The sequence below is a fragment of the Dendropsophus ebraccatus genome, chromosome 4, assembly GCF_027789765.1.
Source record: "Dendropsophus ebraccatus isolate aDenEbr1 chromosome 4, aDenEbr1.pat, whole genome shotgun sequence".
NCBI lineage: Eukaryota > Metazoa > Chordata > Amphibia > Anura > Hylidae > Dendropsophus > Dendropsophus ebraccatus.
This window is the reverse complement of record NC_091457.1, coordinates 75,842,064-75,857,953: the sequence shown is the minus strand read 5'-3', so window position 1 is coordinate 75,857,953 and position 15,890 is coordinate 75,842,064. Positions and strand designations below refer to the sequence as shown.

The following is a 15,890-nucleotide window of genomic DNA, read 5'->3' as shown; positions in this document are numbered from 1 at the left end:
CAAAAATAATGATTTATTTTTCTGAATTACATGTAAAACAGATGAAACAAAGATTCAGAAACAGCAGAATATGTGATATAAACTACTGTACAGTAATGGAGAGGATGGAAAACACAAGAGCTGAGAGAGACTGCAAGGAGCATGAAGGAATGAGCAGGGCAGATGTGGGCACAGTATAGCAGCACTCTCTGTCCGGGGAGAGAGGGGTTACAGCTATGGAGAGATTACCCCCACAGTCCTGTCCCCTGATGTAAGCCACAGCCTGAAGTGGATCTGCTATGATTTGGAAGGTGAGGGAGACTTCCTGGGTCAGAGTACAGTGCTGTAGACCCCGCTATGCAGAACATGCCCCTCCTCCACTCGCGCTCCCACCCAGAACATGGAGCTCTTAAACCAAAGCAATGCTCTTAAACCAAGTCACAATTTTGAAAAACTGTGAGCTCTTAAACCAAAACGCTCTTAAACCAAGTTACTCTTAAACCAAGGTACCACTGTATTCTCTATTGGTTCTGTGTTCCTAGTTGCGGAGCCTACTATATGCTGGTTGCTCCGGTTGTGGCCCTGTCTATTTCTGCTTGGCATTGGAGCTGTTTCCTTTATCTCTTAGTTGTTATTTTTGTCTGCTCCCCCTGTCCGTGATTTTCCCACTTCTGTTTCTCCCATATGTGGATGTGTAGTCTATATGTGTCATTGTTATCCGAAAGCTACCACTAGGCGGCGCCGGAGCCTCACATGCTGTCTGTATATTTAACTCTGTTTATGGTTGCAAAAGTTTTGTGTTCCTTCTCAGCCCTGGATTATTCTGTCCTCTGCCAGCACACTCAGTTATATCTGCCCAATGGTTTGTAGTGGCACCTGTGTTTCGGATCTGGAACATAGGGGTTACTACGCTATGTTTGATGCTCCAGTCTTTCCTATCTTCTTTTTCTTCCCCCTTGTATCTTCATTATAATGTGTTGCTATATACATCATATGGTATTGCGGGATTCTTCCCCCGTATTGTGATTTTTCATGACTATTAGTGCGACGGAGATGTCTCAATCTCTGCTTTTTCTGTTATTGGTTGGAGTTCAGTATGTTTTGTCACCACGGTTTGGAGATCTAGTTACTAAGCACTGGGGCAGTGACCTTTTATCTTTACTTTCTATACTCCACACACCGTATAGTATTGTCTATGCTATTCTCCAGAATGGACATCTCTCATCAGGGATGGTGCCTACTGTTTATTACTGGTATTGGGTTAAGATATGGCGTCCATTACGGTAATGTTGTGGAACGTCAGAGGATTGGGGACACCAAGGAAGCGAGTTATGGTTTTTTCACATATTAGACGGTTTAACCCTCACATTTTATGTCTCCAGGAGACACATCTTACACCTAACACATCTCATAGGATGAGGAGGCAATGGGTCCAGTGGTCTGAACATGCATGTCATACTTCTTATTCCAGGGGGGTGTCCTTGTTAATTAACAAGTCTCTGAAGTGGGATCCTATTGCTGTTCGGAGGGATAATGAGGGGAGGTTCGTGTTTGTTTTTGCATACATAGACAGTTACCCGTATGTGATTTTGGACATCTATAATCCCCCGCATGCTTCCTTGCGTGTGTTGCATCAGGCTGCATTTTTTGCGGCCACATACCCGCAAGCTAGGGTGCTTTGTGTAGGTGACCTTAATATGATGGTTAACCCCCTCGTGGATAAACACAGTGTGGGACTGCCAGTAACTTCTCAGTCTATTTCGCCTTTGAGATCACTACTGGATGAACTGGGGTGGGTAGACATATATAGGCACCATCATCCCAATAGGAGAGATTATTCATGTCATGCAGCGAGTAGACACTCCCTGTCTAGGATAGACCATGCATTGGGTACGCCGTCTATGGCCTCTGCCGTGTCTAGGGTGTCCTATACTCAGAGGGGAATATCCGATCATTCAGCGTTGCTTTTATATGTTAATACTACCGGATCGCCTAGAGCGAGGAACCATAGGATGCATCCCTTTTGGCTGTCCCTGATAGGCTCCCATGATAGGATCCCTGACCAGATATCCCAGTTTATTTTAGCTAATGACCCTCACGAGAACAAAAACACTTTGTAGGAAACATTTAAAGCGTATTTACGTGGATGTAAAGGGTGCAAAGGGTGCGGACTGGGCCTTGGCCTCGTTAGGCCAAGGCGTTCGATTCCGTAGAATGGGGATATCTCTTAGAGGTGTTGGCCAGATTTGGGTTTGGCCCTAATTTCCTTTCGTGGGTGTCTTTACTGTACCAAGCTCCAAAAGCACGTATTATGGTGAATGGTGTGTATTCCCGATACTTCTCGCTGTCCCGTGGCACCCGACAAGGGTGTCCACTGTCACCCTTATTATTCGCTTTAGCAATTGAACCTATGGCGCTGAGGTTAAGGAAGAACCCGTTGTATAAAGGTATTATCAATGGTGACCGGGAAGATAGGGTAGGATTATATGCTGATGACACTATTCTCTTTATGTCCTCCCCTCTTACTACCCTCCCTCTGGCGATTTCCCTCATCAACTCCTTTGGCCGATACTCCGGTTTATATATGAACTGGTCTAAATCAGTATTTATGCCCCTATGTCCAGATTTTTGGGCGGCTAACGCCCATGGGTTGCCTGTTGTGGCCCAGTTTAAGTATTTGGGTATTACGATCTGTAGACAATATTCCCAGGATCTCACTATGAATGTGTATCCACTATTAGATTTCATAAAAGCTAAGTTTAAGATCTGGGCGACTCTTCCTCTTGCAGTGCCAGGGCGTATTAAACTCATTAAGATGGTTATTCTACCAAAATGCCTGTACATGTTGGAGCACGCTTCTGCCCCGGTCCCAATGTCTTTCTTTAAAAGTCTCCACTCCCTTTTCCCCTCCTTTGTTTGGGGTGCCTCAAGGTCCAAATTAAGTCTACTAACACTTCAGAGACCCAAGGCTTATGGTGGTATGTCCCTCCCAGATACTTATTTATATTATTTAGCTGGACAATTGCGGTATCTTGGGAAATGGGTGGAGGCGGAGATTCTACCAAACAGGGAACATCATTTAGCTCACTTTCTGGACCTCAAACATCTGTGGCCCGTTCTAGAGAAGGGGGCTCTGAAACCTTCTAAGCTCCTACCACTGCATAACCTAGCCTCACAAGTCTGGGGTGCTGTTAAAAAGTTACTACGGTTTCAGGGAGTGATGACGGAGACGCCATTGTGGTATAACCCTAATCTGCCACATTTTTCTGAGCAATTGGAACCTCATTTTTGGATACGACACGGAATCTGTAAGGTGGGGGATGTGTGCAGGGATCAAACATTTTGCTCTTTTCAGCAGTTGCAAGATAAATATGATTTACCAAGAGGGTCGTTGTACAGATATTTACAGCTTAGACATGCCTTCCGTGCCCAGTTCCCAAGGTCTTCTTTGCCTTTCTCTGATTATCCTCTTATTGGGGTGTTCAGGTCTCGGGGACCTGGAGGCCTAATTTCTGCATTATACTCATTTCTCATTCAGTACCGTATAGAGAATAACCCTCTGCCAGTGGAAGATAGATGGCGCAATGCTTTGGGTGAACTGTCTGAAGATGAGTGGTCTGATGTCCTCCCATTTGTATGTTTCTCCTGTCGTTAACATCAGGATGACTCAGTTGTTTATCATTCATCAGAGCTATCTAACACCTGTACGTATGCATAGAATGGGCAGGTATCCTTCAGGGGAATGTCACAGGTGCCACTGCCCGAAATCAGACTTCTGGCATATGATTTGGGCCTGTCCAGATGTTGGCGCCTTTTGGTCAGAAGTATCGACCCAATTGTCGCAAATTATAGGTATTACGGTGCCATGTATGCCCAAAGTGTGTCTACTGGGCTTATTAGATGAAGAAGAATGGCCGCATTATCACAGGATTTTCCTAAGAGAATCTTTGTTTATGGCTCGAAAGACGATAGCAATGAGATGGATGGACATCAGACCCCCATCAGTGAGTAAATGGAAAAAAATAGTCAATTCCGTATTGTCTTATGAGTTTATTATATACAAACATAGAGGGTGTTCTGGGAAATTCAGCAAAGTATGGGGTTGGTGGTGCAGTCGCCTCTGACTGCATTTCAACCTAGTAGGTTTGTGCGGATGGACGAGCGTAATGTTCCTTCACCTCGTGGTGATGAATAAGGTACTTTTATGCCGTTTTTGTGTAGAGATGTCCTTCACGGTGCTTTTCTTTTTTTTCTTTACTGTTCTGTGTGGTGTTGTTACTCTTTATACCTATGTACCTTGGTTTTTACTGCCCTATTTCAGTGTTCGTATCTGTTTATGGACACAGGTGCATCTATATCTGCTCTGCTGAGCTGTCATGTTCAAGTTTGTTGTGATATGACTTGTTACTTGTGTCTGTTCTTTCTCCTTCAATAAAAAGAGTTTAAAAAAAAACAAACAATACATTCAGAATAAATGACATGTAGCTTAGGAAAACATCTAGATCAAAGACAGTTACAGACAGTAACTGTTACCAAATGAGGCAGAAACAAATAACTGTTCAGAATAGGGTGTATCCATCATGTCAGGAATAGCTATCCTATTCACTCACTGAACACAATTCTTTCCTGCCTAAGGTACATGGAGATGTAAAACAAAGGCTGATCTGTATGTAGGGTTGGCACAGTGCCTCCTAGACTGGGTGTATAATGTCAGGTTGTAATGTGTTTCTCTGTGCTGAATACCTATGTGTATGTTTGTTACTGGAATAGAATTAAGAAAAAACATAGTCTTCCAGAGATACATGATTAGTATCATCAGTATGACATGACATGAGTTATTAGTGTTGCAGAAAATTGAAATAAAGTAATTGGTCTTGCTTTAGTCAGAAGTGTTTATATAGATCTTATTTATATATTTATTTATAAATAAAATGGTTGAAGTTCGCAAGTTGTGTCCCGTGTATATAGGTCTTTATGTGTTACACAAGGAAAACCTTGCACAAATTTTATTAGGCCTCTTTGTGCACAAACTTTTGCCTCTGGTAAGTAGATTGTACTGTCAATTTTAATGTCAGTAGATGCTTTAGTTTTCATACATTCCCTGTGCCATGTTACAAATCTAGTAAGTAAGGAATGTTTGATGTACTCACTGTTGTTTAACTGGATACCGCTGTTATAGATTTATCATTTCCTTATATGCTAGCCTCCCTCAGCAAGTGGGACTTGGTTGCTCAGCGTCTTACCGTTCTGTTCTACAAGTTCTCAGAGCTTCTACACCAGGTGCAAGTCTTCCTGTGGCGGCTACTTGAGCTCCATGTGATGAAGCTTGTGGCTCTGTACAGTATTTGGGTGGCCCTGCAAGAGGTAAGCTGTACTACAAATGTAATAATAGTTGGTGAGTGCTCAAACTAACTCAAGAAAGCGTAATGGGTATTGGCTATTAATGGGTTATGAGTGCACTACTGGTCTCCTGCACCCCAGAGGGAAAAAAATGAATTAATGGGAAAAAAAGTAGTAGGCTCTCAAGATTATTTCTTCTTATTTTACTAGATAAGTGAACAAGGGCAACAATAAATAGAGTAAGAAAATAATATATATAGCTATAATAGAATAATATACTCCTTATAGCTATGTTCACACACTGTCATATTGAAGGCCGCTTTTATTAGACGGCTTTCATTTAAAGGTAAATAATGTTATTTGCCGTTAAATGAGCGCCGTCCAATGAAAACGGCCTTCATTATGACGGTGTGTGAACATAGCCTAAAGCTAGCTTAAACACATGGCAGGGAGCTGCCCAGATGACTACCTGCCTGCCACGCACCCAGGGATTAAAGCAAGCAGGAGGGGGGGGACCTGGTAATGTATATCCTGGCCGCTCCTCCTGCAGCCCCGATCGCCCCCAGCCCCCGGCCGCATGATCGCCCCCCGCAGCCCCCGGCCGCACGATCGCAGCCTGTGCGGCCGGGGGGTGCGGGGCACGATCGTGCGACCGGGGGCTGCGGGGCGCGATCGTGCGGCCGGGGGCTGCGGGGGGCGATCGTGCGGCCGGGGGCTGCAGGGGGCGATCATGCGGCCGGGGGCTGTGGGGGGCGATCGTATGGCCGGGGGGTGCGGGGGGCAATCATGCGGGCGGGGGGCAATCATGCGGCCGGGGGCGATCGGGGCTGCAGGGGGGGCAGGCAGGATATACATTACCAGGTCCCCGCTCCTGCTTGCTTCGGCGGCTCCCGGCACGTTCTGCCCGGCCAATCAGTGCGCTGCCCTGCCGCAGCGCACTGATTGGCCGGGCGGGCCGTGAAGACACCGGGAGCCCCGAAGCAAGCAGGAACGGGGACCCGGTAATTTATAATGTCCGGCGGCAAGAGGGGTTAATGGGGAGGGCTGCAGACAAAAGTTTCTCTGCTAATGAAAGTATAGGGCTGGCATCTGCAGCGAGTCTCGCTGCAAAAACGCAGCAAGGAGACTCGCTGCAGATCCGGCAAGTGGGTTTGTACCCTAAAGCTTACTTCTATCACATTTTAGTGAGTATTTTTATTCTTATTCTGTTTAATATTGCCCTTGTTCATGTATCTATTAAAATAATGAGCAATCTTGAGAGCCTACTACTTTTTTCCAGAACTACAAATAATGCATGTAGTCTGGCAAGGGTGGGGATGGGTGGTTGTGGGTGTAGTTGTTTTATATATTCTTTAAATTAACAGTTTTCATTTATTTCCTTTTAATTCTATGGATATGGATACTAATATAATGCAAGTCATTACTCTAACAACAGAATAATGAAACTTGGTTTTATATATGTTTTGACCTTCCTTAGGTATCTGTGATGAATTTCCTTTTTGTGATTCTGTGGGCATTTGCAGTCCCATTTTCACGTTTCCATCATATGGCTTCTTGCCTCTGTACCATTTGGACATCCATAATCATTGTCTGCAAGATGCTTTATCAACTCACCATAGTAAATCCTGAGGACTACTCTGTGAATTGCACACAGGTGAGTACATGATGGTAGAGGAAGATTGTATGATCCTTACACATAACATTTACCTCTATTAATTCTGACAACTGCATCTGCCATTATTAAAGACTTGCAGACCATTTTAGGACCACATGCCATCTAACCATGAGGCAAAATTATCACAGCTAAAGAAAAGTAGTTGCAATTTGCCACCAGATTCAGTGGGTTTATAGGGACATAAATAAGGCTGTTTATGTCACCCTAAAAATACTGTACTGTGTCAATGTTTATTCTTTATTGATAAGATTTTCTTGGTGAAATGATCAGAACTAAATGATGTAGAGAGACAGCAACCAATATGTTGAATAGGTCTTATGGCCAATCTGTCAGCTGTACAACCTAACAAAAGAAGAATATTTGTGTACCAGATGTGGTCACTTTGTATATTTTACTTTGTTCTGCGGACTATTTCAGACTTCAATATTTTATGCTTAGAAGTTCTAAGACTTTAGAAGCTTTGAACTTCAATGACATGTATTGGTATTTGATTGATTGTATTTCTTGAAGTCAGGAAAGTTCTTCATCCCTACAGTGTATGTGTTCTTGGCATTCCACATCAGAAGACTGTAAACTAAAGTGACTAAATTGAGAATGATTCGAATACTTCAGGCTTATGGAATTGATAACATCATTTTTTAAATATTTCTTTAGCCACTTCCTAATGGCACCAGTCTCCTGGAGGAAGAGATCCTGAACTCAACACTGTACCGTGGACCAGTTGACCCGGCTAATTGGTTTGGGATCCGCAAAGGTCATCCTAATTTGGGCTACATCCAGGTACAGATGAATAATAAAAATCAGTTGAACATCTGTGTTCAAAAGTTGTTTCAGTTACTTACCTTTGTAAATATACAATGATTTAGCTATATCTGGCATAACAGCTGCCTCCACCAGCTGCTTTCAGTTTCTGGTACATCCTGGTTTTATCTCTTTTCCTGGTAAAAGAAGCACATGCACCTGTCTGGCCATATGAGGTGTAACAAAATGTGATTTATCAGTCCTAGGCCCTTTGACAGTTCTCAGTCTTCCTTCCTAATACTGGTATAACCACTACATATCAAGAATCACGTTCACTTTTTTTTTTTTTGCTTACAATATATCAATTTCAAGAACTCACTATGTATTTGCTGCCTAATATATCCCACCCCTACAGATGTCATTGTAACTAGATAATCAATGTTATTCCTTCTACTGTCAGTATCTTTTAATGTTATGGTTGAGTTGTATAAATTCAAAGGATAAGTTTACCCAAGGATATGTTCAAGCTTTTAATCTTAATTATTAAATGCAAAATCGGGAATGGATTTGAAAGAAGGAAAAGTCTGTCTTTCCTTTACAATAACACCACACTCTAATTGAAATATTCATTTGCAAAATCTCCACCATTCTTTAGCATCCCATATATATTCTGTTCTGATATGAGCATTTGTAGAGCAAGCCTTAGTTGTGATATAAAGGAGTTGCCTAATCTTGAAAATCTTTAAAACACCTAAATAGGCTTTTCATATTAAAAAATGTTGCCCCATATCCGGGACATTCATCTACTAGTGAAGATCAGCACATCCCTGCATTACACAGGTAGCACATCGATTTAGTGGGATGTGTGTAATTCAGTTTCGCGGTAGCACCACCACAGGAGATATAAACACTAGATGTAGGGGTCCTCAATGTAAGGGTCCCAGAAGCAGGACATCTTGTTATTAGCTTATCAGGAGCGTTTTAACACATAGAAAAAAAATTTACCAGATGTGTGACAGCCAATCCTTGTCCTTTTTCTTCATTTTGCTTTTTTAAAATGAATAATAATAGGAAAAAACCAAGCATGACGCACCTGCCACCTTGATATGCTGTAACAGAATAATGGCAAATCACAGCATTGCATGTGACACTCCTGACATTAAAACAAAGAGCCAACTTTTCTCAAAAGCATCAAGCTGACAATGGCAAAAGTGGAGTGTCCCGGCCATGTACAACACAAAACCAAACATAAATAGGAATGCAGACAACAAAGTCATGTACATAAGCTAGTTGTAAGCTAGATCTTTTATATTCTTGTATCCACAGAATCATTTGCAGATCCTAGTCTTGCTGACATTTGAGGCCATTGTGTACCGCCACCAAACCTTTTACCGTCGACGCTACCAACTGGAAGTACCACGCAACCAGACTGTGTTTCCTGATGTGTGGCGAAACCATCTGGATAAGAGTCTCCTCAACTGCATCAAATATTTCATCAACTATTTCTTTTATAAGTTTGGGCTGGAGGTGAGGCCTTGCATGAAAACACTAAAAGGACTTTCTTGCTTTCCCTTACATTATATATTTTATTTTGTAGCTTATAAGGCCATTAGCTATTTGTGTCAATTCAGCTCTCATGGACGCTGCAGAGCTGATGTTAGCACATCTCCTACTATACTGGGGGTTGCGTGTTCCATGACTTTATTTCTTGCAAAATTACCTTTAATCAGGCGTGTGGTTCCGGAAGAGAGCCATGACTTGTCATCTGGGTTCTGCGACAGTGATTGACAGGCGAGGAGGCCTGCTAGAAGCTTCTAACAGGCCTCCTTGTCTTTCAATCACGACAAAGATCATTTTGCAAAACCATAGAGCCACAGAACATGCAACCTCCAGTATGGTAGGAGATATGTTAGCATCCCTGGGAGCTCAATTGGCACAAATGTGCTGATTGGTTTCCTTTAACAATGTGTTAACAGATGTAAAAAAAAAAAAAAAAAAAAACGAAATTGCAAAAACAGGTGGTAAATAATATGTTCATTATTTGCACGGTGGTAATCATTTACAGCCGTTATTCTATACGGTGTGGTGCACTGCCGACCAATTTGCCATTGACTTAAATGGAGCACATTATTACATTGAAAATACGTCCATATCTTTTACAGTATGTAAACATAGCCTTAAATTAGTAAGTGTTTTAGCTTTTATGTCTCTGAAATTTCAGATCTGCTTTCTCTTAACTGTGAATGTAATTGGCCAGCGAATGAACTTCATGGTTATCTTCCATGGTTGTTGGTTGATTGTAATCTTAACCCGACGGCAGAGAGGGAAGATTGCAAAAGTGTGGCCGAAGTACTGCTTGTTTCTAATCTTCTTCCTCATCTGGCAGTATCTGCTTTGTCTGGGTATGCCCCCTGTGCTTTGCATAGGTAAGTGCTCGCTGCAATTTGGCACTAATGTTCCATCACAACTGATCCTTTCCAACTTAATAGTTACCATGTCCTTCAACTCTTTACTGACAGAATATCCCTGGAGATGGGACAAGTTTGTTCCTGTGAACTCTGCTTTGATAAAATGGATGTTTCTTCCAGACTTTTACACACCTCCCAATGCTACCAACCTAATCAGTAAGTTATAGTAATGAATTCTATGTTGCTGATAGTGTAACAACCAATATACTTCTAATGATAGCTATAAAGGGCCTTTTACATTGGTTGATTATTTTCCTTTGTAAACGACACAATAATCAGCTGGTGAACTAGCAAATACACATTCTTCACCTGATCGGGATTGTGCAATAACACAAATTATCATTAGCCGGCCGCACATCTCCCAGATGTGTGACCGACAATCATGTAAGCGAATGGCTGCTAAGACCTTTCACTGACATAAATTGAGTTGTACAAAGGCTCATTTTATTGATCACCAGCCAAACACCAAGCTTGTGCCTGACAGTGGTCTGCCAATCTAAAAGATACACATTACACAAATCTCTATTTTTATCAGTGTTCACATCCTAACTGACTTGGATGGTGGCAGGTATGTTATGTGTATGAGGATATTGATGGTGATTTATAGTCAGTATATTAAAATCACCTTCATTAATGATAGTGCTGAAGAACAGGACGTGTTGTCATAATGATCTTGCAGTAGCAACACTAATGACTAGGCACAGATATAGGTTATCTGAGCTTTCTAAATAGAGTAACCTGAGGTTACTCTATAAGTTGTTATAAATAGTTGAGGGTCCAACTCTTTGCATCCCTGTGATCAGCTGTTTGGAGGAAGCCATGGTGCTCAAGTGAGTGCTGCATCTTCTTCATTTACAAGCACTTATGCTACCACATGCAGTACTTTTGGTAGCGGTTTCTATGAAAGGTACAGCATGTGCTAGTGCAAGCAAGTGTATCAGGCTCAGGGGTGTAAATATGAGTATTAGGGCACCTCTATATTATGATCACAGGTGCCCTCCAATTTTTTTTATATAAGATAAAGAGAAGACCGAATGTTCCAGGTCTAGTTTTCCCTTTTAAATCATTATGTGTCCTTATACACTCTCCACTGTGATATTATGTATGCAAAGTTGGCCAAATAGTTATTGAACATGTATTTAGTAAGATGCCAGGACTCCTCATTGTAGGATAATGATCAACTTCAAAGTAAGCTTTGAACATTCAATGTAAGTGAACCAAGTAAATTAAACACATGTAGATCAGGCAGCTTCATACAGTTACTTGAAGTTCTGCCAGTTTCTGTTGTATCTTCATGTTCTGGTCAGGTCAGTTACCGGATTCAATTGTTTAACTTTCCTGTTTTTATTCCAGGTGACTTTTTCTTGCTGCTGTGTGTGTCCCAACAGTGGAAGGTATTTGTTAATGAAAAGAAGGAGGAGTGGTACACTGTTGCTGGAGAGAACACAGAACAGATAGAATTTCCTGGTGCCAGACCTAACTTGGTCCCAAACTTTATCAACTGTCGGTGAGTTCCATATTCAGTCATCCATTATAGGAACACTGAGCGAAATGTGCATACTGTAATACATACAGTGCTAGCCCTAGGAGGACATTGCATGATACACATGCAAACAACACCCTAGAGCAAATTGCTTTCATGCTCTGCCCCATTCAGCTTTTGCACCAGGCATAACACACTGGGGGGAATAAATAATAATTGTCTAATAGCAAAACTTTTTGGCTTTCCCATAGCAACCAATCACAGTGCTTGTTGAGATATGAAATCTGTGCTCTTATTGGTTATTGTTGGGAGCCCAGACCATTTTGCTGTTAGGCAGCGTATGTGTTTTGTCCAGAGTATTCCTTTTAGGAAGCTCCATTGTATGTTGCAGTCTAGATCCTTACTTGTTTCAAGTATTCCAGAAAAACTGTGATGATTCCAGCATATGGAATGCGCATCTGCCTTAACCCAGATGTTGCTGCAATGGTTTGTAAACTTAAAGCGCAACTATAAAATATTTTGACCATTCAGTTTTAGTTAGCTTAGGTCATGATAAGACTTTTTGCAATATACATTAATAACCTAAAATGAACAGTTTTTTAAATACATAAGGCTGATTATCCCCTCTAAGCCCTCTCTGGCTCTGACTTATTTCTGCATTCCTGCTGGACACGCCCCCTCACTGCAGATCCGTCCTGAGTGTACGGACTGTGACAGGAGGATAAGATAACAGCCCTGACACAGAGAGAAACATAAACAAAACCTGCTCCCCCACCTCCTAGCAGCAAATTCTCCCCCTCCCCTCACAGAGGTGACTAAGCAGAGCTGAGGGTGTTGTGTGTGAGGAGCAGTGCAGGGGAAGAGCTGGATGGAGGGACGAGTACTCAGTGCTTCAACAAGGAGGCACATCCCAGCCATGACTCCAATGTACTGCATGAGGGAAAGTGGGTGAGTCACTGAGGGGAGGACTACAAGTCCCAGCACAACACAGCTGTAGTCCTTCCATAGTACATATAGCATTCACTATCAGATGTCTGCAGCAGGTGCCCCCACCTCCATGGCTGACATTATCCTACAGTGTAATGAGAGCAGATGACTGTATCTAATCCCACTGTGTGTGATACCATCTGCTGGGGCTCTGTATCTAATCTTACATTGTGATACTGTATGCTGGGGCTGTATCTAATCCTGCTATGTGTGATACATCTGCTAAGGTGCTGTTCAGTGACTGGAGGGACCCAGCCAGGGAGATGAGGGACAGGCCACGCCCACTTTCTCTCAGCCAGGAGAAAAATTAATTTATTCTTCTGAGCCAAACAACTGGGGATATCTCAGCGAGCGTGCACACTATCAACGCAGTTTATGGCTCTTTTTATGGCTCTTTTTAAAAGGTAACACATGGGCTTTTTATTTGAGGAATTTCATTTTTTGGCTACTGAAATTATAGTTGCGCTTTAAGCTGACAAAGTCACTGACAAACTGTTTCACCCTGAAAATGCAACAATATGTACTTTTTCCCATCCAACTAGCTAGGCAGGAAGAGTTTTAAAAGGTACAAGTGCTTTACAGTTAAGCAAAGTAGTGTGTCAAAATAATGCTGTAAAATTAGTAAAACTGTTATATTTTTAATTACAGGTCCTATCTGGACATGCTGAAAGTAGTGGTCTTCCGTTACCTGTTCTGGTTCGTCCTGGCAATTGTGTTTATCACAGGATCCACTAGAATCAGCGTGTTTGGACTCGGTTACTTGATGTCCTGCTTTTATCTCCTCCTCTCGGGCACGGCACTCCTTCAGAAGCCTGTGAAAGCCAGACTGGTGTTATGGGACTGTTTAATCATCTATAACATTACAGTCATACTGTCCAAGAACCTGTTATCGGTAAGAGTTAACCTTTACCCAGAAACTACTTTCATTGTTTTTGTAGCTTTGATGGGCAACATCCCAACCTATGACTTCAGCAGCTGTGATTTACTGACTCACTGACCTTGTTAATGGATATCAGCTGTAATTCTAAATTAAATCAACAATTTAACATATCAGACATAAGGTATAAATTATAATAGATCCTAGGTGTACAGCAGTGTGTTATCCAGGGGTTATCCAGCGCTACAAAAACATGGCCACTTTTCCCCCTCTCTTGTCTCCATATTGGGTGGGGTTTAAAACTCTGTTCCTTTGAAGTAAGTGGAGCTTAAAGGGAACCTGTCACCACCGTGCCGGGGTGAAGGCCGCCCGACCCCCCGCTAAAGCCCCGGATACTTACCTCATCTCACCAAATCCTGCTCCTGGAGCCGGTCCCTGGACGGAAATATCCTTGTCGGAAGCCCGCCGCGCTAGCTGCAGAGGTGAGTCCGACACCCATAGAGAATGACGGCTTCATTCATTCTCTATGGGCATCGGACTTATCTATGCAGCGTGCGCCGGGCTTCCGACAAGGATATCTCCGTCCCGGGACCGGCTCCAGGAGCCGGACTTGGCTAGATGGGGTAAGTATCCGGGGGTTTGGCGGCCTTCACCCCGATACGGGGGGTGACAGGTTCCCTTTAATTGTAAACCGCACCTGAACTGGAGACAAGAGAGGTGGGAAAGTGGCCATGTTTTTGTAGCACTGGATAACCCCTTTAACTCTTTTCTTCTATTCAGCTTGAAAAAGCTTCAGTGACCCAGATCTTCTCATCATTGCTAGACAGTTGTTGTATAAGCAGGTGTCATTGTCCTTGTTTATAAGTCCAAACATTTCTGCCAGAAAATTCAGCATATTTGTTATTTCTTGAGTTCTTTTTAGCCACAGGCAATTGCTGTGGTCAGCTCTGTTGTGCCTTTTTTCTTTTTTTTTTTTACTTTTGATTGCTTCTCTTAGGTAAGCTACATTAATAGAATTGTCAGAATAAATGGTAAACGAGTCCATTGTAGCTGCATATTATTTGCAGTGATAGATGCATGTGATGTACAGAAAACATTGCATTTGTAAAGCATATCATCTAAAATCTCTTCCCCCATGTTTTTGCTTTGCTTGTCATATGCATAAAATACCTACTGTAGAAATCTACAAGAGCAGCGTGCTGGAGAAGGTTTCTATTCAGGGCCGTATTTACATCTAGGCACCCGTGGTCCGGTGCCTAGGGCAGCACCAGAGAGCAGGGGGACAGAAAAAGCTAAATTTTTTGTTTTTATTTTTTTTAGTTTCCCTCCTCCCGTTCAGACTTGCCAGTAAATCTGGTGTCTTTTCCAGGGGGGTGGGGTGTATGGTGGTATTGGTCAGGTCTGGTATCGCCAATAGGTGCGTGAAGATGGGGCGTCTTAAGGTTTAGTGCCTAGGGCAGCAGCTGTTAATACTGCCCTGTTTCTATTATATATTTCACCAGTTATTGGAAGAATTTTTGTTAATACAATGAGCCACTGCGTGCAAACATGAACAGTAAAATGTGCCTCCACAGGGGGTTATGGGGTATTGGTAATGTGGCATGGATACTTTTTTTTTTTTTTACATTTTGTAGCGTACTCAAAAACATGGTCACGTTCTTCTGTACGTTTGGAAACTGATACAGTGAGACAGATTGCAAAATCATGATGTGAACCTAATCTAAGACTGTGTTCACATCTGCATCCTAAACATATAATTATTTTTTTTTATCTATATGCTTTTTCTCAGAGCAGAACAAAAATATGGGGCATGCAGATCTGCTGCACAGCAGACACCAACAGAGCCTGATGAACCCTACAATAATGTGCTTGCCGCTTCCACCAGGCATTTCTCCCCCAGTTATATAATTTTTGAATTGAATCTGCAACAGAGGGCCCAAATGGAGGCCCTGATGCAGGTGTGAACCTAGCAAATATGCAGTTACAGTATTTACATACACAGTATAAACTTTTGGCACAAGTTTATACTGTATATGCATTAATGAATGAAACAGATTTGCCCCAGTATGTCTGCTCTGTAATCTTTGCTCTTTTTAGTACCTCATCACTTTACCCTTTTTTCCAGCTCTTGTCCTGTGTGTTTGTTCAACAAATGCAGAACAACTTTTGCTGGGTTATACAGCTATTCAGTCTGGTGTGCACTGTGAAGGGCTACTACAATCGTGAGTACCACTAAACCAGATCAAAAGCCTAATGAGATCAAATGTCTGATAAATTGTCATTGTAATTTTCGAAATCTAAACCAGCATTCATTAGTTTTTTTTAGTTATCATGCTCTAA

The 15,890-nt window shown here is 42.3% G+C and overlaps 1 protein-coding gene and 1 long non-coding RNA gene across 2 annotated transcripts in view; one reads left to right on the top strand and one right to left on the bottom strand.

Annotated features, from left to right (window-relative positions):
- PIEZO1 (piezo type mechanosensitive ion channel component 1 (Er blood group)) overlaps window positions 1-15,890 on the top strand; it is a 186,348-nt gene that overhangs the window by 144,196 nt on the left and 26,262 nt on the right. Inside the window, exons 18-26 of the mRNA XM_069966046.1 lie at window positions 5,183-5,343; window positions 6,797-6,973; window positions 7,649-7,774; window positions 9,062-9,262; window positions 9,957-10,161; window positions 10,255-10,359; window positions 11,557-11,710; window positions 13,322-13,565; window positions 15,676-15,772. Coding sequence (XP_069822147.1) covers window positions 5,183-5,343; window positions 6,797-6,973; window positions 7,649-7,774; window positions 9,062-9,262; window positions 9,957-10,161; window positions 10,255-10,359; window positions 11,557-11,710; window positions 13,322-13,565; window positions 15,676-15,772 — 1,470 coding nt within the window. The remainder of the gene's footprint in view (window positions 1-5,182; window positions 5,344-6,796; window positions 6,974-7,648; window positions 7,775-9,061; window positions 9,263-9,956; window positions 10,162-10,254; window positions 10,360-11,556; window positions 11,711-13,321; window positions 13,566-15,675; window positions 15,773-15,890) is intronic.
- LOC138788302 (uncharacterized) lies at window positions 4,015-13,522 on the bottom strand. The gene is made up of 2 exons (XR_011362571.1): window positions 13,362-13,522; window positions 4,015-4,405 (listed from the first exon to the last, which is right to left on the bottom strand). It is a non-coding gene; the product is annotated as an uncharacterized lncRNA (long non-coding RNA).